This window comes from Acanthochromis polyacanthus, chromosome 15 (assembly GCF_021347895.1).
Source record: "Acanthochromis polyacanthus isolate Apoly-LR-REF ecotype Palm Island chromosome 15, KAUST_Apoly_ChrSc, whole genome shotgun sequence".
In the NCBI taxonomy this organism is placed as follows: domain Eukaryota; kingdom Metazoa; phylum Chordata; class Actinopteri; family Pomacentridae; genus Acanthochromis; species Acanthochromis polyacanthus.
The window spans coordinates 27,652,236-27,672,812 of NC_067127.1; the positions used below are offsets into that span (position 1 = coordinate 27,652,236).

Consider the following 20,577-nt stretch of genomic DNA (forward strand, 5'->3'; position numbering starts at 1 on the left):
AAGAAATTAGATTCTATAATCTTACCTTTTGTGTGGGGGTTTAAATCTCATAGGATCTCTAAATCACACATTCATAAATCAACAGATAAAGGCGGTCTTGGTCTCCCGGTTTTCAAGCACTACTACTGGGCTGCTAACTCGAGGGCCCTCACATATTGGAAACAAGGGAGCCTACCCGATGCTGAAAGGCAAGGTTATCTCCCTTCTTGGGTACAACTTGAGGTTTCTGATGCAGATGTTTCTCTAAGTACATATTTATTTTCTAGTGCTACTCTAAACAAACTACAAACTACAAATTTTGTTTTGAGGAATTCCTTGCGTATACTACGCCAGATTAAAGTGGTACATAAATTGCCTAAAGATTCGGTATATTCTCCTATTTGTCAAAACTCTCAGTTTAAACCCGGGCAAATGGACATGGCTTTTGTTACTTGGAAAGAGAAAGGCATCTCATCCCTGGATGATCTATACATCGACAGTCATTTTGCATTTTTCTGGCCTGGAAATCCACTACTCCTCCAAACTTTGAACACTGGCTCAAGGAAATGGTTTCTGTTATTCAAATGGAACGTCTTCGTATGAACAATATGGACAGACAACATAGACACAATGCAGTGTGGGGACCCTTTCTTGCCCAATGTCAGATTACTTGAACGGTATTGTAGTTTTTGTGCTTGTCAAATAATCAGTTGCCTTGCTTTTTCTTTTTTTTGATTGTTTTTGTCGGGCAGCGTCTGTTTGTTTGTGTCTTGTTTATGTTTTTTGTATTGTTATTGTGATTTTGTTTTGGAATGCATAAAAATGAAAATGTAATAAACATAATATGAAAAAAAAAAGTGACTAGCGACAAATCTAGCGACTTTTTCTGCCGTTTTGGAGACTGATACGAAAACTCGGCTCATTCTGCAGTTACTGTTTTCAACAAGCAGCAGGTGCTGCTGTGAGCTTCTCCCCCTCCCAGAGCACAGGCTGTCAGTCCAGTAACCCCGCAGCAGACCCAGTGAGGGTAGGGGGAGACCCACATCACTCTGCGGCCAGACGGCAGATGAATCGCGCATGCGCAAAGTCACTACAGATCCCATCCAGACTTACGGAGCGGGATATAAAGGAAAATGTTTCTTCACTGTCATGCTAAAATAAACCACAGCATTTAGCCTCTAGTGAAAAAACATATTTTGGGTGTTTTATACTCACTTTTTGGTCTCTTCCACAACGTTATTCCTCTCTCCTACAACGTTGATTACAATTACATGCAAACTGGGAAATATGCAAAGTAGGAGATGACGTCATTTAGCGACTTCTAGCGACGTTTCCTTATTGAGGAGTTGGCAACAGTGCCTGCCTGTCTAACTGCTGCGCGCGAAATGCGAAGAGAGTAGAGACAACAGTCCGACGTGGAGGGAGAGAAAAGGGTGAAAGAAAGGTACCTAAACTAGGTTGTATTTGATACAGTTTTTTTCAAACCAGTGAAAACGAAATATAGATGGATTAGGCTACAGAAAAAATCCTGAGTCGTGATAAATATGTTATTCATTGTTTAATACAGGATACGCATTATCATATTTCAGAGAGATTCTTATTTTTATTTTATTTTTGTACCACTGACACTTGTTAAAGAGAGATTAATCTAGGCCGAATAAAGCATGTCGAGTCTTTGGTTATACAGTAGAGAGATAATATTTTGTTGTAGATTATTTTTTAACTGTAAAATTAAATTTTCTGTTGATAGAGGAAACCCGTTACATTTCAGATAGACATTTTGAACAGCATGACATAACGTTAGCTTAGGTCATGCCCAGGTAATTTTCTGCCATGACTCTTTTCTGGTCACATTTTCAGATGAGTATATTAAACTATTTTCTCAAGAAGAAAAAGGTTCCAGAGGAAGAGATTCGGGTAACCTTACAAGCTCAATGTTCTTGAGACTTTTGTCGTGATGTAATTCCCTCAAGTCAATAGAAATGATAATGAGGAGACAGAAGGGCACAGTTGTATATAGTTTTGCTACAGCCTTTTACTTTTTGCCTCTTTGTTTACTGTTGTTGCCACAGCACTTGCCTGGGGACCAGACAGCCTTTATATTGTGTATTACAAATACACATAAAGTCAGTCTGGAACTGCTCCATTGAACCAAATCTAGCCCAGAGGCGGGACTACCGATCACAGCTTGAATTGGAGAGAGCCAATCAGCGTAACACATGTGTGACGCAATCACTAAGCGACCTAACAATTGCCTTTCCGCCATGATGTTTTGTAGTTCTAACAGCTTCCTTCGCCATACAGGGGTCCTGAGGAAAATCTAAGCTCTCCCTTTCAACAGTGGAGGGCAGCATTACGCATTCTATCGTACAGCCTGCCGGAATTAAAAATACATCCTTTTTAAAAAGAAAAGCTTTAAGAGCTACTTCTTGTTGAGGTTTTAAGGACAAATTCAGCCCGTGCAAAACAGAGGAAAGCGCACGAGAGAAACCTCACTCTGTTGCGGTCGCCAACTCGGCCCTGAAGGTGACGCATCGTTAACTCCCGCCTCTTGTGCTCTGATTGATTTGGTCTGATCTGCTCGGAGCTTGAAAACCTGTCAAAATGTGTCAATGGAGGAGGGCTAGACCGTATTCCCGTATATCCCTTATAACGGGAATACAGTCTAGCTAAGCTAGGCTACCACAGCACTAGGATAAAGCAAAGGCACAAGCTCTGTGGCAGTGGCAGATTGACGCCTCTTCTAGATGCTGCTTTAATTTGTCGTTGTGTTTGTTGTTACTGCAAGATAGTCTTTTCAATTATTATTTTCAATTAATGTACTGGAAACCTGATAATAAATAATGTATTTAGAAAAACATTCAGTTTGAAATAGTCATAATTTCACATTTCAAAATTTGTCGTCGTCGTCGTCCCCCCCCCCCCGGTCTTCCACTCGGGCAGACCTCCCCCACAGTTTAAAAAAATCCTGGAGGAAACCCTGGACATATAATCCATCCAGCGGGTTCTGGGTCTTTCCCGGGGTCTCCTCATAGGCGGAGGGTTCGGAAAGTCTCCCTGGAGGCATCTGAATTAGATGTCCAAACCACCTGAACAGGTTCCATTCGACACAAAGGAGCAGTGGCTCTACTCTGAGCTCCCTCCAGATGTATGAATTTCTTACCCTATCTCTAAGACTGAGCCCAGCCACCCTACAGAGAAAACTCATTTCAGTCGCTTGTATCCGCAATCTTGTTATTTCGGTCATTACCCAGAGCATAGGACCATAGGTGAGTCTTGGAATATAGATGGACTGGTAAATCAACAGCTTCATCTTGCAGCTCAGCTCCCTCTTCACCACGACGGTTCAGTAGAATGCTCGCATTACTGCTGACGCCGCACCAATCCACCTGTCCATCTCTCGCTCCATTTTCCCATCACTCATGAACAAGATCCGGAGATACTTAAACTCCTTGGGGTAGCAACTCCCCCCCAACTCCAGCGCCAACCCAGAAGGAGCAGTCCAGTGGTTTCCGGCAGAGAACCATGGCCTCAGAATTAGAGGTGCTGATCCACATCCCTGCTGCCTCGCATTCATCTGCAAACCGCTCCAGTGCATGCTGAAGGTACACACATAGTACAAATAAGACCATCCATCCATTCTCTATACACCGCTTTATCCTCACTAGGGTCGCGGGGGGTGCTGGAGCCTGTCTCAGCTGACTCGGGCGAAGGCAGGGAACACCCTGGACAGGTCGCCAGTCTGTCGCAGGGCTATATATACAGACAAACAATCACACTCGCATTCACACCTACAGACAATTTAGAGTAACCAATTAACCTCAGCATATTTTTGGACTGTGGGAGGAAGCCGGAGTGCCCAGAAAACCTATGCATGCACAGGCAGAACATGTAAACGCCATGCAGAAAGATCCCAAGCCGGGATTGGAACCGGGGATCTTCTTGCTGCAAGGCGGAAGTGCTAACCACTACGTCACTGTGCAGCCCCAAATATAACCAAATCGATAAAAAATATATATAAATATATATAGAAAAGGAGTCAATAAGACAGTGAGAAGAACAAGCATGACAACAACAAAGGGCAGAGATATATTAGGCCATGGAGCATGCTGGAAAAATGTTCAGTTTTAGTTGACCCATCAGGGAACTACACAATTTTCATTTAGGTGTTAGCGTTTGTCTGTTTAAACACTAATATGCAATGTTTGCCAAAATCTACTTCCACACTAATTAGTAATGGTCATCTAATCACATTCAAATCAGGTCAATAGTGATTTGGATATTTCCCACTTGGTGGCTCTGCACAGTCTCTTAGCCAATAGGGTGGCTCAGATACCTGAGGATTACCCAGATTACCCCTCTAATGTGTGTAAAACAAATATGATGGCAGCCTCCTTTCTGTGTTGTGGTTATGTTTTTCCTGAAGAAAATGCACCTATTGTACCGATTTCTCAAACAAGTTTTGTCAAAAATAGTGGAGTGCACTGAGAATTTGGATAGATGGAGATGGCATACAACACATCATAGTCGAGGATTTAGTGGGTAAATGCCAGAAATGCATGGCACAGGGCACCGATTGTGATGGCAGTAGTGTTGAGCATGTACATACATGCAGCAAAACAAAGGAATATAGGCTGACTGTCAGTAGTGCTGATATCGACTTCAACTTAAAGATACCGTTGCTTCATCAACCTGTGAACCAAGGCCAAAACGTGTGTGCTGAAAGGATACTGCCAGATCTAGTCAGGGTTACCGCAAAGACTCTTTCCCTGAATTGTGTCTGATCTGTAACAAAGAACAATACATCCATGAATCCCATTCGAGAAAATGAAAAAACGAATGGTTGGTTCAGTGTGAAACCCTTAATGCTGCAGATCTGCAAAAAACAGCAGCCGGAAAAAAGGGTCATCTTCAATTGTTGTTGAGAATTGATGGTGTAGATCAGATAGCAAAAGAAGAAAAATACTATAGTTGTTGCTATTGGACATATACCAAAGGCATTAGGGGACAGTTGGAACCAGGTAACTTGGAAGAGTGTGAGAAAAACTGACAGATTTAATGAGTTTTGTGATACAGTAGTCATTCCAAAAGTTATAAATGCAAATGAGGTCATAGGACTGGATACACTGACCAAAATGTTTGTATCACTGAATAAGGACTCTGGAGACTTTAGCGAAACTAATGGTCAGCTGAAAAGGCATCTACTGCATAGGTTTCCACAACTAGTCTTTGTGAAGGCACGAAAGAGAGCTTGTGAGCTAATGTTGTGTGAAACAGAACACTAGCACAGTTTGGACAGAAGTCTGCTTGGGATGAGTACAGTAAACACAGTGTATTAAACGCAGAACTAAAGTCCACAAACAACATCCTTGCATAGCTGCCAGATTGTTCAAGTTGTTTACATACTGGGTGGAGGGCTGTGGACCTGTTGGCTCTGTATGCAAATAGGTGCTGATCAAGGCTGGGAAGCAGTGAAAATTTCATGTACTTCAGTACCAGTCTTCCAAAACACTTCATCACAGTTGAAGTGAGAGCCACAGGTCTGTAATCATTCAGATTGCTGACTGACTGTTTCTTGGGATGGGTACAATAGTGACAGATTTTGGTGCCTGGTCTGCATAGTTCCTCAGTACCCTCCCCTGGATACCGTCAGGACCAGCAGCTTTTGACGGGTGCACACTCAGCTAAATAAAGAGAAACGACAGTCCATCATTACTTTAACCTGTTATGGTTCAGTGGCCCGCGGGCGGGCCGTTTTGATAGCTGCATAAGCATTTTTCGAAATAGAACGACACTGCCAACTCGATGATAGAAACATTATACACCGATGGAAAGCTTAGATTCTCATGAATCCACCGGTATAAACCACTTTCAGATGTGATTACCACAGCGGGTAATATAAACACATTTGTCCGACAAACAACGAATATCCATCCATCCATTCTCTATACACGGCTTTAACGTACACAGCGCGACTCACATTTGAGGGTTCATTATTACACACAGATGAAAATATTCCACAAAAAACGGCCATAATCCAACCTTGGACATCCAGACGAAACAAGCCAGTAAAATATTTTGTCCAAAACATGTCTTGAAGTCGGTATATAATCCACGAATCGGTCGTTTTCGAGGAAATGTACCTCGCGATGCGCGTCCAATATTCCCTGTATTTCTCATCATATTTTTATTTACAAATAAAATATTAGCGATTTTTTTGTACTGAAAATGGCTGGAATTGACTGTACCTTATAGGGCTACGAACTGAAGGTCAGTCAGTCTGGAAAATTACAAAAACTTTGCACGTATCCCCAAGTGCAGTCATAAAAACCATCAAGCGCTACAACGAAACTGGCTCACATGAGGACCGCCCCAGGAAAGGAAGACCAATCACCTTCCTCAGCTGCTGAAGATAGGTTCATCCAAGTCACCAGCCTCCAAAATTGCACCTCAGATTAGAGCCCAGATAAATGCCACACAGAGCTCTAGTAGCAGACACATCTCTACATCAACTGTTCAGTGGAGACTGAGCAAATCAGACCTTTACCACTACTAAGGAAAAGCAACAACAGAAGAGATTTGTTTGGGCCAACAAACACAAGGAATGGACATTAGACCAGTGGAAATCTGCTTCAATCTAATGAGTCCAAATTTCAGACCTTTGATTCCAGACAAGGTGTCTTGTGTGATGCAGAAAATTGTCAGTATTATCCATGCTGTTTGGGAGTATGAGAAGGCTAATTCTGTGAGTTTAACATCTATAATTTTAAAAAAAGGTTAATGAACAGGAATTCATGCCAGTCTACGTCACACTGCCAGACAACAGACAACTTTTTTCACACGTCCTCAACACCTACTAGGTACCTTCTGAATTCAGCAGAAACTGTGTCTTGACCATCTTCTGTGAAGGGATAGTGAAGCTGAACAATAATGCACAAATAATTTTTCTCCTGTCACACTGCCCACCAGTATTTTTCATACTTCCTTAACACCTACTAGGTACTTTCTGAATTATACATTAACTGTGTCTTAAAAGAGGAATTAATCACCAGGCATTCACACTGAACACTCCAGCTAAGGTATTTAACTCGAAATTATGCATATCAGCTTTATAACTGTCATTGTTGATCTTGCAAGGATCACACTACATGAAGATTGAGTTTTTAGACTGAGTTTTTATTTTATGTTTTTGAACAAGTTTAAGATGTTAATATCCAGGTTCAAAGACAAGTGGGAAAAAATGTTTTCTGACAGCTAGTCTGATGTCATGCTATCTTCTGATTCTTGACATAGCTCGATGACAACTTTGTGCCATAATCTGCTCGTCACACTAAACCAGCTTGTCATACACACACAGTACTTAAGGTCTGTCAAAAGTGCTATCTGCTGGTAGCCACATGGAAAAGCACAAGATTAAAGATCACACAAGACACACACAAACTGCAATACTGGATGGAGAAGAGAAAAGTATGTACATGCACATGAAAGCAAACACACTACTACAACCACAAACTGTCTTTTATACAGACACAGTATGAACTCACCCTAGAAGTGTATCTGTCTTTTGGATTCCTTCTGGAGAGTCAATCTTTTTCCTCATCTCCTTCTTCAGCGTGCCAAGTTCCCAGGCCAATGAGTCTATCAGCTAGAAAGACACAACAACGCATTGATTTTAAGAATAACAACAGCGCAGAGGTCAGTTTTAACAGAATAATATATGTTTATCTGCAGATGATGTTTATATTGTCTTTCATTTGGTATGAAACATTTTTGCAAGAATCATTTTGAGCATGGAGTAGAAAGGGAAATGTTGAAAAATTAGGACATTTCAGGCTTTAAAAGGCTGTATGACATTTCAGATTTGATTTTGGAATTACATTGGAATCAGATCTACTTTGCGTTAGGATAAGGGGGGGTTTAGCACTATATTGTTACAGGAATGAATTTTGTCAATGCGAGTTCTTGCAAAGACGTGCAAACATATGTGTGCATGTGAGACAATCTACCTTCAGCCTAACCACTACCCACTGACACCACTTCCCGTTAACGAACCAAAATTACTACACAGGAAACGATTGATAAAAGAATGTCTGTGAGTGAATCTTTAATGTACAAATCAGTCTGACTGTGATGACTGCTGACAGAAATCACAGGTGCCACAGCGATCTTCATTGTTTTACATTGAGAATTTACACAAATCCGATATGATGCCCAAAAGCTCAAAAGAAAGATGGATCCCGCCCTGGAGGCTAAAGTGAACATGCAGAGGCAGTCGGTCAGCCTGGAGGAGGAGTATGAGAAGTTAAAGGAGTAGAATTAAATTGCACCTTGGGGACAAATAAAGTTATTTGAATTGTGAATGAATTGAATTGAATTAATTGTTTAGTGTTCAAATCTTCAGGAAAACTGCTTAGAGGGATAAAAATCAGTTTCACAGTGTTTAGCACAAAAATGTAACTTCAATTAGGTCCAGGTGATAAAACAACAGGAATACGTATGGTCATAAGATATTTTATTAGTACAATAAGAAAAAAGTTTGATAGAATGTTGAGTACTTTCACTGGAAATATATCAGGTACATATCACAATGGGACAACACAAAATGGTCAATTATATACCTTGATAATGGATCCCTCTTTGCCCTCTATTGCTCTGCACATGGTTTCCGTGCAGCTCTCGAAAGGCATGTTAGGCCGCTGACACCTGGGCCTCTCGTTGCCACAATCTGCAGTTGGAGACCTCCCCTGATGGAGGCCTCCACCAGCAGGGACCAACAGTTGCCCATACAACAGGCTTTGCAGTATAAAAATACCCACTACCTTGAGCCCATGAACAGGGGCTATAGTCCCCGACACAGTGGCCTGGGTTCCATTCCAGCTCACGGCCCTTTGCTGCAGGTTTTCCTCTCATTCTTCTCCCAACTTTCCTGCCTGCCTCTCTACTAACCTGTCCAATAAAGCCAAAAAAAGGCCCAAAAAAATGACAAAAAAGATTCCCTCTTTCCTTGCATCCTCGACTAACTCCACCTGAGCAATGCACTACCAGTGGCCTGTTTTAAGAGTTGACAGATTGGACACTGCGGTGTGCAGAGGCCAGTACAGCCATTCTGAACTTTACCCTCAGTGTTCAGCTTCTCCCTGATTCATTTGTCTTCTGGTTGTACTTGCTTTCTTTACTTAAACCACATTAAGGTAATAGACCTTTTCGCAGTGACGTCAGAGTCTGGGACACGTGACCATACTTTCCTTAGCAACGCACGCCGCCATTTTAAGAGGGGGCAACAAAGTCATTAGGAACCGTGATTTGACCGCCGAAACCACGCGGTTTTGACCCGGAGAAAAACGTCTGGTGATTATTTCAGAAATCTTGAGCCAAAAGCCAAGCTACGGTATAAAGAAAAAATAGAACTGGTTGGTTTGCAGTCATGTCCGTACCAAATTGCACTGGGATCATGGGAAAATGACCCTACTACGTGTCCAGATCTTCATTGGCACTCCATTTACGAGTGCCTTATCAACAGCCCAGGCATCCACACAATGGAGAAGATGAAGACTTATAAAAGCCTGGACTCATACGTTTTCTTTGAGGTATGCTTATATTTATACGTTTTTGTGCATACAGGTCAATGTCAGAATGATAAATGCCTTGTAAGATACGGCTACACCAGCTCCGCTATGCTAAGCTAATGTTAAGCTAACGGGGTGAGCCATTACAAGTGGAAGTAGTGTATGTATATTAGTTAGATGTGCATTATCAAAACTAAGAGTCAGATACCTGTAAATGAGCTCTACCCACCCTAGGTCCAAGGGTATGAGGTGCTAACAATGATGAGGACAATGCTGCTGATTACAGCATAGTAGTTAGCAGAAAGGGAGGAGAGAAGGTTTAAAAATAGCAGTGTGGGAAGCACAGCTAGCACTAGCCTAAGCTAAGTAGCTAGCCCTCAACATTTCAGATAATTATAGACATCATAAGCTGCAGTCAATTCCAGCCACTTTCAGTACAAAAAAATCGCTAATATTCTATTTGTAAATAAAAATATGACGAGAAATACAGGGAATATTGGATGCGCATCGCGAGGTGCATTTCCTTGAAAATGACCTATTCGTGGATTTTATACCGACTTCAAGATATATTTTGGACAAAATGTGTTACTGGCTTGTTTCGTCTGGATGTCCAAGGTTGGATTATGGCCGTTTTTTGTGGAATATTTTCATCTGTGTGTAATAATGAACCCGGAAATGTGAGTCGCGCTGTGTATGTTGAAGCCGGGTATAGAGAATGGATGGATGGATATTCGTTGTTTGTCGGACAAATGTGGTTATATTACCCGCTGTGGTAATCACATCTGAAAGTGGTTTATACCGGCGGATTCATGAGAATCTAAGCTTTCCATCGGCGTATAGTGTTTGTATAATCGCGTTTGCAGTTTCAGACATTTAGCAAATTCCTTATGCAGATTTCAAAGTGTACTGCGGGCGGGACACTGAAGTGCAAGTGGTTGCTTAATAATTAATAATTTCAGAAAATCAGTTAAGGGGTAATAATTTCATGAAACACAACATACCATTGACGAAATGCTGACTGCAAACATAGGACCATTTTGACTGTGGGCTCCATGTGGTTCCATTATTGTTAATCCGCCTCAATGCTGTGAGCCATAAACTCCTTTTCTGGCCCTTTTCAGTCGGAATCCTGTAAAAGGAAATGTTCTTGTTGCTCCACGACTGAGAACTACAGCCAAAAACAGCGCAGGTTTTGGGCATATCTGCTTTTGGTCGTTCAAATCAGGAGGGAAACGTGGGAAAGTAATGGTCGTCAAGGCAAAGCATACCCCTCTTAAAATGGCGGAATTGCGTTGCTAGGGCCGGTGACCGGCGGTGACGTTCGATGATGACGTTTCGGAAAAAGGTCTATATTTGTTTTGCCACAGTTTTCTATATTTGTGTATAAATCTATTTATTTGTTTGCATTTTTAGTTGTCTTAAAAATAAAAATATTTCCTGTGCTCCTTGATTAATAGGCTATGATATTTCATGATAGGTTTTTCATCTACATCACTCAGCACAAGCTCCGATAAAAGTTTATTTGGAATACACGAACTTGACACAAAATCCTTACAATTGGTTTGATTAGATAGTGCACGCAAATTCTGGATTTACATAACAAAAGAAGTGAGGTTTTCCATTTCAAATGCAAAAGTCAGAGGATCAGTTCTTGGAACACAACAGAAGAGACTAAGACCTGACCACTGTCATTTTCCAGAACATCCAGAGGATGAATAAAACGATGGGACGCATCTTTCCGGTCATGGCGACAGAGTGATCAGATGCACGTGAATTGCTCCCTGATACTTAAGCTCTTTTCTGTTCACTACATACTGAGATTTGTACCAATTTTCACCTCTTAAGCCACAAGATACTCTGCCGCACCTCAGCGAGCGCCAGAATGAACAAATCTCATAACACTCGCGGTAAAAATCAACTCCAGTTAACTCAGCACTTTAGCCCGCAGGATAAGGAGGCTAGCAAGACGTCTAACGCTACTGTAGCTAGCGGGGAGCCGCTAACATTGAGTTGGAAAAGCTGCACAAAGGTGTAACAAGTGAGTTCACCGCTTCCCTGAACGGCTTGCTCCAATCCAAGCCTCACTCCAAACGATTTCCGAGACCATAGCCTCACACACCGTCACCATTGCAGCTATGGAGACGGCTCTCACTGCTCACTCCGACGGAATCACCACTTTGGAGAAAGACGTTACCGCACTGAGATTGCAATTGGAGAAGGCCAAGCAGGTGAAAGAGAAACTTCAGCTGGCTGTGGAGGACCTGATTTCACACTCCAAAAGAAAGAACCTCCGTGTGATCGGTATCCCGGAAGGCGCGGAGGGGACCGACGCCCGGCTCTTCATGGCCACGCTGTTAAAGAAAGTGACCAGGGATGCTCTGCAGAACTTGGACCTGGAGCTGGAACGCACGCACCACAGTCTGGCTCCAAGGGTCCCGGCCCTTCATCGTCCGCTTTCACAAATACATCCCGGCCCGTCTGTGGATCACCGTGAACGGACAGACGCGCAGATTTGATTTGGCTGAGGAGGCGGAACAGTTCTATCTAGACCACAGAAGTAAGTGAACAATGTGGACTCAGGTTAGAGTGAACATTACAAACAGTTCTGGTGTCGCTGAGGAAAGTTCATTTCTGCCTCTCTTCCAAAGAGCACGGCTTATTTTGTTTATAGGTGTGTTAGAATGATAATTAAGGGAAGCATGTTACTTCTTGGGTAAGAAGGAGGATTGCAGTTTTTCCTGCTTGCTCATCTTTTCTACTTCTTTCTCAGACGAGTTTAAGACAAGTGTGTAAGTTCATGTTCTCGTTGATATCAGTTATGGGAATCCATTCCAGTTCATATATGTGGGGTTTATCTGTCTTATCTTTATTTCGTTGCTGTTTTTTTCCCTTTATTTCTCTGTATTATAATAACTTATTTACTCTGTTACAGTGCCCATACTGTTATATCTCTGCTCTATGTGACACATTCCATTTGGACGATGCTTTATTTTATACTGTCAATGAGAGAATTATACTATATAAGCATAAATGATGGGTTTTGATCAGATGGACGGGCTGGGTTCCATCAGATTTACAACTTGTAATGTGAGGGGGCTTGGTGGACCTATTAAAAGAGCAAGAGTTTTTTCACACCTTAAACACCTAAAATCAGAAATAGTTTTTCTTCAGGAGATCCACATGCAAGGATGTGACCACACTACACCACGGAAGCCTTGGGTTGGACAGGTGTTTCATTTAAGCTTCAATAGCCACTCAAGAGGCACAGCAATATTAATACACAAAAGATTACAGTTCTCAACTGAACAAATCTTACCTGACCCAAACAGGCATTATATTATTGTTGTCGGCAAGTTGCTCCAAACTCCAGTTATTTTGACCTGCGTCTACACCCCTAACTGGGATTGTCCTAGTTTTATTGCAGCCTTATTCTCATTAATTCCGTGCCTGAACACACATCACTTAAATTTTGGGAAAGACCTCAATTTAGTAATTGATTCTAACGTCAACAAATTGAATTCCAAAAAGATGATTCCATCAAATATGGCCAGAGCACTTGCTACACTCATGGACCAAATAGGTTGTGTGGATGTGTGGCGTCTCAACCATTCATTAACGAAAGAGTTTTCATTTTATTCACATGTCCATCAGACTAAGTCTCGGATTGACTATTACTTTTTAGATAAAATGCTATTACCCGCAATGAAATCATGTTAATATTCAACAATAATTATTTCCAATCATGCCCCTCCCGGCTAGACATACAGCTTATTCCCAAAAACGCAAATCCACCAACTTGGTGTCTGAACACAGGGTTGTTATCCTCTGATACATTTTGCAAATTTGTTTCTGAAAAAATTTCTCTCTGTATTCAAACTAATAAATCTGAATCTACCTCTCCGTCCCTTTTATGGGAAACTCTTAAAGCAGTAATACACGGTGACATTATTTCCTACGGTGCCAGGCTAAATAAACAGGGGAAGCAAAGACAACAAGAACTACTGGAAGCAATTTGACTAATTGATAACCAGCATTCATTATCTCCTAATTCATATCTTCAAACAGACAGACTAAAGCTCCAAATTGAATTTAACATAATTTCCACCAAAAAAGCAGAGCTACTTCTAAGTCACACAAAAAGCATGTATTATGAACAATGGTGACAGGATCAGTCAACTGTTGGCACTAACAATCAAGGTAGTGTCTACAGATACGGACCCGTACCCGTAGCCTGTGGCCTACGGATACGGCACTTTCCCTTATCATAAATATTAATGAGACGGACATGAATATTAATGAGCCGGCTGATGAACGCGCTTTGTGATTGGCTGGTAATCCGACATATATAAATATTAATGAGCCGGCTTGGTAATCCGAGTGATGAAGGCGCTTCCGTGATTGGAGGTGAATCTGCGTGCCGAGCCTGTCATGTCAGTCATCTGCTGTTCTCTTTTCTATCATGCATAATGTCTTATAAATATCATTATCTGACTTTTTCACGGACAGCGATTTGGGGGTTGAAATCAGCACTACTATTAAAAATAGCAAAACTTTTTATTCACGTGACCCTGTTCTAATAAAGCACAAACAGCAAACAAAACAAATGGCGGAACTAACAGCCAGCAAACTACAAGTATTTTTTTACCTTCAAAAGTAGCGACAGACATAATAACAACCTAAACAAAACCCTGACGTATTTTCTACGTCTGTCAACACAGACACTGCACGTCAGTCACTTTAATGTTAGCGGACTCTGTTGAATGGCTAAGTTACATAACCACAAACAAATCTCACAATATCACAGTAAATCGAGTTTGTGTTTTTTTTTAATTCATGCCGAATTAAAGAGCTACTCCTCACCATTCACGAGTGTTTGTTTCATATTCGACATCCTTAACTTTATCTTGTAAATTAGCGTCCGAAATTAAATGGGAACATTTGCAATGGAGTTCGTCAGCCGCTTCCACCACTGAACGCGGTAAACTAATTAATAGGAACTGGACTTCAAACAATTTATACACGGCGTCTAAAAGCGTAAAAACTGCAATGTCTAAAGTGTGAGAAGAGACGGTGTATTTTTGGTTAAATTATACAATGTTCGCCGTCAAAGTCATTCATATAAACTACCTGTAATGTGCAGCAAATAGTAGTTAACCGGCGCCAGCTCTTCAGTGACCTTAACGGGTCCATACCTCGAGTACAGATGCTACAGGTACGGGTCCGTACCTCTAGTACAGATGCTACGGGTACGGGTCCGTACCCGTAGCATCAACCAACAATCAAACGACAAGCACCATCTCAGTTCATTACACAAATTTGTAAAGACCCATGTACCATAGTTAATGATCCTTTAGAGATAAATAAGGCTTTTAGTCAATATTACATTAACCTTTACAAGTCTGAAGCCCCATCAGATAAAACTCAAATGAGCACATTTTTGGATAACTTAGATTTTCCGAGACCTCAGAATACAACCAAAGAGAGCCCCGACTCTCCTCTTTCTTTAGATGAAGTCACAGCCAGTCTTAAATTAATGCAGAACGGCAAGGCATCAGGCCCAGACGGTTTTCCAACTGATTTTTGAAAGAAATTTTCTGATCAACTTGCCCCTCTTATGTTGGATATGTTTAATGACTCACTGGAACGTGGGATCCTCCCTCCAACTTTAACTCAAGCTTCGATTTCACTGATCCCAAAACCCAATAAAAACCTGGAAGAATGTAGTAGCTGGAGACCCATCAGCCTGCTCAACTCTGATGTTAAGTTGTTAGCTAAGGTTCTAAGCTGGCCGTCTGGACCCCTGCCTACCAAACATAATATCCAGTGACCAAATCGGCTTCATAAGGGGCAGACAGCTGTCTTCAAACATCCGTCGGCTACTCAATATTATTTTCTCTGAGTCTCATACACAAGAGACTGAAATGGTAGTATCAATGGATGCAGAAAATGCTTTTGATAGGGTGGAGTGGGGATATATATTCTCAGTTCTCCACAGATTTGGCTTTGGCCCAAAATATATATCAAGGATTCAGCTGTTATACAACGCATCCACTGCCAGTGTGACTACCAACTCCACACGGTCAGAATATTTCCCCTTAGCACACGGCTGCCGACGAGGCTGCCCCGTCACCTTTGTCATTTGCTATTGCAATTGAACCTCTGTCCATGGCCATTAAAAGTTCTTCATTTTTACTGGTATCTGTAGAAATGGAATTGAGCACAGGGTCTCACTTTACGCTGATGACCTTCTGCTCTACATATCAAATCCTACTGTTTGTATTAATCATATCCTTGAAATTCTGCAAGCATTTGGTTCTTTTTCCGGCTATAAGCTAAATTTGAATAAAGTGAATGCTTTCCTGTCAACGATGCTGCGAAACAGATCCCAGGCCAAATATTACCCTTTCGATTAGCCCCCCTGGAATGTTCTCCCTCTGTCCCTCATGGGAAGAATTAACACAATAAAAATGAACGTGGTCCCGAGACTCTTATTCCTTTTTCAGTGTTTGCCAATTTTTCTCCCTAAATCTTTTTTCAGAAAACTTGATGGAAACATTTCAACTTTCGTTTAGGCAGGTAAAACTCCTGGAACAAAATACTCTACAAAGAGCTTAAAAAAAATGGAGGACTTGCACTACCAAACTTCTTGACATATTATTGGGCGGCCAATATCCAAAAAAATCCACGTGGTACAATTCCCCTAAAACAGACTGGTGTCAAATGGAGCTCTGTCTCTAGCAACTTTGATCTGTGCCCCTCTAAACTCGTATCCTATTAACTATACCTCCAACCCAATCGCTTTATCCACAGTAAAGATATGGAGGCAATTTAGACGTCACTTTAAAATTGCTTCTGCTTCCTCACTAATGCCTATCTGTGACAACCATTTATTTCCACCCTCAACTGTCAACCCAGTTTTCTCTTTCTGAAAGGTAGGGGCTTGATTTCTTTTAAACAAGTGTTTGCTGATAAAGTCTTCATTTCTTTTGATACTCTTAAAGCAAAATTTGATCTTTCACAATCTCATTTATTTAGACATTTTCAGGCTCGCAGTTTTGCTAACCAAAATTTCCCCCACTTTCCCCATGAACCACCTGACTCCCTTATAGATACAATTCTATCTTACCCTACAGTCCGTGGAATAATCTCAGCAGTGGTCAAGATGACTGCATCACTACCTCTTCTCGCAGTTAGAAACACTTGGGAATCAGAGCTTAATGCAACTTTTTCAGCTGACTGGTGGCAGAGGGCCTTGGAAAGAGTCAACACAACCTCTCCTTGCGCTAGTCTGACACTCATACAGTTTAAGGTTTTACACAAGACACATTTTTCCAAAGCTAGGCTTCACAAGCTATTTAACAATGGAGATAGGTGTAACAGGTGTTCCTTCTCACCTGCTAATCATGTGTACATGTTTTTCTCCTGTCCAAAACTGGGTCCATTCTGGTTCTCTTTTTATGACACTTTGTCTAAAGCTCTTGATAGGTCCGTGGTTCCAAGCCCTATTATCTCAGTTTTTGGTGTACCTGAGGACTTTGCTTGCTTTTCTGTCAGGGAGAGAAATGTTATTGCTTTTTCCTCTCTTGTGGCCCACCGACGAATCTTACTTCACTGGAAGGATCAAAAATCTCCATGTTCTAATTCTTGGTTGAAGGAACTAATGTCCTTCATTCACTTAGAGAAAATTATGTTCAGTATTAAAGGTTGTTCAGATAATTTTCATAGGACTTGGTGCCCTTTTCTGTCCTTGGTCGATGCTTTGTCATATTTGGTAGACTAACATACATTTGACAGTTTCATGGAGCAGGATGTTAACAGGCGATATATAGACCCTCCAGAAAAACGGGATTATGCGATCGCATGAATTCCCGCATTAATCACCAAAATGCCGCTGATTATGCGGGGGTCAATTATTTCCCAAAAGGCCGCATAATCCCCGCAAAACAGCGCATAATTCCCGCAAGAATCTCACATTTCCACGAAAAAAAGATAAATATGCGGGTCCTGCTTGATTTCACAGTTTCCGCATAAAATGAGAAAACTATAACCAATATAAATGGAGTTGTGAGCGAGTTTTTATGTGACGCCCGGCCTGACGTCATCAGTTCGCGCATTCACACACACACTAGAAGCACGAGCTGATGCGGAGCGCGGTGCCAGTGTTGCCAACTTAGCGACTTTCTCGCTAAATCTAGCGACTTTCCAAAGTGTCCTAGCGACTTTTTTTGTCTAACGTGACTAGCCACAAATCTAGCGACTTTTTCTGCTATTTTGGAGACTGACAGGAAAATTCGGATCATTCTGCAGCTACTGTTCTCAACAAGCAGCAGGTGCTGCTGTGAGTTTCTCCCCCTCCCAAAGCACAGGCTGTCAGTCCAGTAACCCCGCAGCAGTCCCAGTGTCTGATTAGAGGACACATCCCTCCGCAGCCAGACGGCAGGTGAATCGCGCATATTTTTGCATATTTCACAACTATTTGCATACTTTGCAACTTTCCGCAATTTCCCCGCATAAAATGGCATAAAAAACCCGCATATTTATTCGCATAATCAAGGATTTTAGCCCGCATAATCAAGGATTTTTGTCCGCGTTTTTCTGGAGGGTCTAGATATAGACCAACGTGGAACACACTGTAATCCTTTTTGATACCGAGGTTTACATACTATTAGTACAATTTATTTATAATTTATTTATTATAACTTACTGTATTTATATTGGTTTTACTTTATTTCTTTTTATGTATTTATGTATTCATTTATATGTATGTATGTATGTATATGTATGCGTACATACACACGTGGACAAAATTGTTGGTACCCCTCAGTTAAAGAAGGAAAAACCCACAATTCTCACTGAAATCACTTGAAACTCACAAAAGTAACAATAAATAAAAATTTATTGAAAATTAAATAATCAAAATCAGCCATCACTTTTGAATTGTTGATTAACATAATTATTTAAAAAAACAAACTAATGAAATAGGGCTGGACAAAAATGATGGTACCCATAACTTAATATTTTGTTGCACAACCTTTTGAGGCAATCACTGCAATTAAACGATTTCTGTATTTGTCAATGAGCGTTCTGCAGCTGTCAACAGGTATTTTGGCCCACTCCTCATGAGCAAACAGCTCCAGTTGTCTCAGGTTTGATGGGTGTCTTCTCCAAATGGCATGTTTCAGCTCCTTCCACATATGTTCAATGGGATTCAGATCTGGGCTCATAGAAGGCCACTTTAGAATAGTCCAACGCTTTTCTCTCAGCCATTCTTGGGTGTTTTTGGATCGTTGTCCTGTTGGAAGACCCATGACCTGCGACTGAGACCAAGCTTTCTGACACTAGGCAGCACATTTCTCTCCAGAATGCCTTGATAGTCTTCAGATTTCATCGTACCTTGCACACTTTCAAGACACCCTGTGCCAGATGCAGCAAAGCAGCCCCAAAACATTACTGAGCCTCCTCCATGTTTCACCGTAGGGACAGTGTTCTTTTCTTCGTATGCTTGGTTTTTGAGTCTATGAACATAGAGTTGATGTGCCTTACCAAAAAGCTCCAGTTTGGTCTCATCTGTCCAAAGGACATTCTCCCAGAAGCTTTGTGGCTTGTCAACATGCATTTTTGCAAATTCCACTCTCGCTTTTTTATGAGTTTTTTTCAGCAGTGGTGTCCTCCTTGGTCGTCTCCCATGAAGTCCACTTTGGCTCAAACAACGACGAATGGTGCGATCTGACACTGATGTACCTTGGCCTTGGAGTTCACCTTTAATTTCTTTGGAGGTTGCTCTGGGCTCTTTGGATACAATTCGAACGATCCGTCTCTTCAATTTGTCATCAATTTTCCTCTTGCGGCCACGTCCAGGGAGGTTGGCTACTGTCCCGTGGGTCTTGAACTTCTGAATAATATGAGCCACTGTTGTCACAGGAACTTCAAGCTGTTTAGAGATGGTCTTATAGCCTTTACCTTTAAGATGTTTGTCTATAATTTTTTTTCGGATGTCCTGGGACAATTCTCTCCTTCGCTTTCTGTTGTCCATGTTCAGTGTGGTACACACCTTTTCACCAAACAGCAGGGTGACTACTTGTCTCCCTTTAAATAGGCAGACTGACTGATTATGAGTTTGGAAACACCTGTGATGTCAATTAAATGACACACCTGAGTTAATCATGTCACTCTGGTCAAATAGTTTTCAATCTTTTATAGGGGTACCATCATTTTTGTCCAGGCCTGTTTCATTAGTTTGTTTTTTTAAATAATTATGTTAATCAACAATTCAAAAGTAATGGCTGTTTTTGATTATTTAATTTTCAATAAATTTTTATTTATTGTTACTTTTGTGAGTTTCAAGTGATTTCAGTGAGAATTGTGGGTTTTTCCTTCTTTAACTGAGGGGTACCAACAATTTTGTCCACGTGTGTATATATATACATGTGTGTGTGTGTATATATATATGTACATATGTACACACGTGGACAAAATTGTTGGTACCCCTCAGTTAAAGAAGGAAAAACCCACAATTCTCACTGAAATCACCTGAAACTCACAAAAGTAACAATAAATAAAAATTTATTGAAAATTAAATAATCAAAAACAGCCATTACTTTTGAATTGTTGATTAACATAATTATTTAAAAAAACAAACTAATGAAACAGGCCTGGACAAAAATGATGGTACCTCTATAAAAGATTGAAAACTATTTGACCAGAGTGACATGATTAACTCAGGTGTGTCATTTAATTGACATCACAGGTGTTTCCAAACTCATAATCAGTCAGTCTGCCTATTTAAAGGGAGACAAGTAGTCACCCTGCTGTTTGGTGAAAAGGTGTGTACCACACTGAACATGGACAACAGAAAGCGAAGGAGAGAATTGTCCCAGGACATCCGAAAAAAAATTATAGACAAACATCTTAAAGGTAAAGGCTATAAGACCATCTCTAAACAGCTTGAAGTTCCTGTGACAACAGTGGCTCATATTATTCAGAAGTTCAAGACCCACGGGACAGTAGCCAACCTCCCTGGACGTGGCCGCAA

The 20,577-nt window shown here is 41.2% G+C and overlaps 1 protein-coding gene across 6 annotated transcripts in view; it reads right to left on the reverse strand.

Annotated features, from left to right (window-relative positions):
* LOC110970682 (ras and Rab interactor 2-like) overlaps positions 1–20,577 on the reverse strand; it is a 153,980-nt gene that overhangs the window by 53,875 nt on the left and 79,528 nt on the right. For all 6 annotated transcript variants that reach the window (XM_051959585.1, XM_051959583.1, XM_051959581.1 and 3 more), the window contains one exon: positions 7,524–7,624. In XM_051959585.1, coding sequence (XP_051815545.1) covers positions 7,524–7,624 — 101 coding nt within the window. The remainder of the gene's footprint in view (positions 1–7,523; positions 7,625–20,577) is intronic.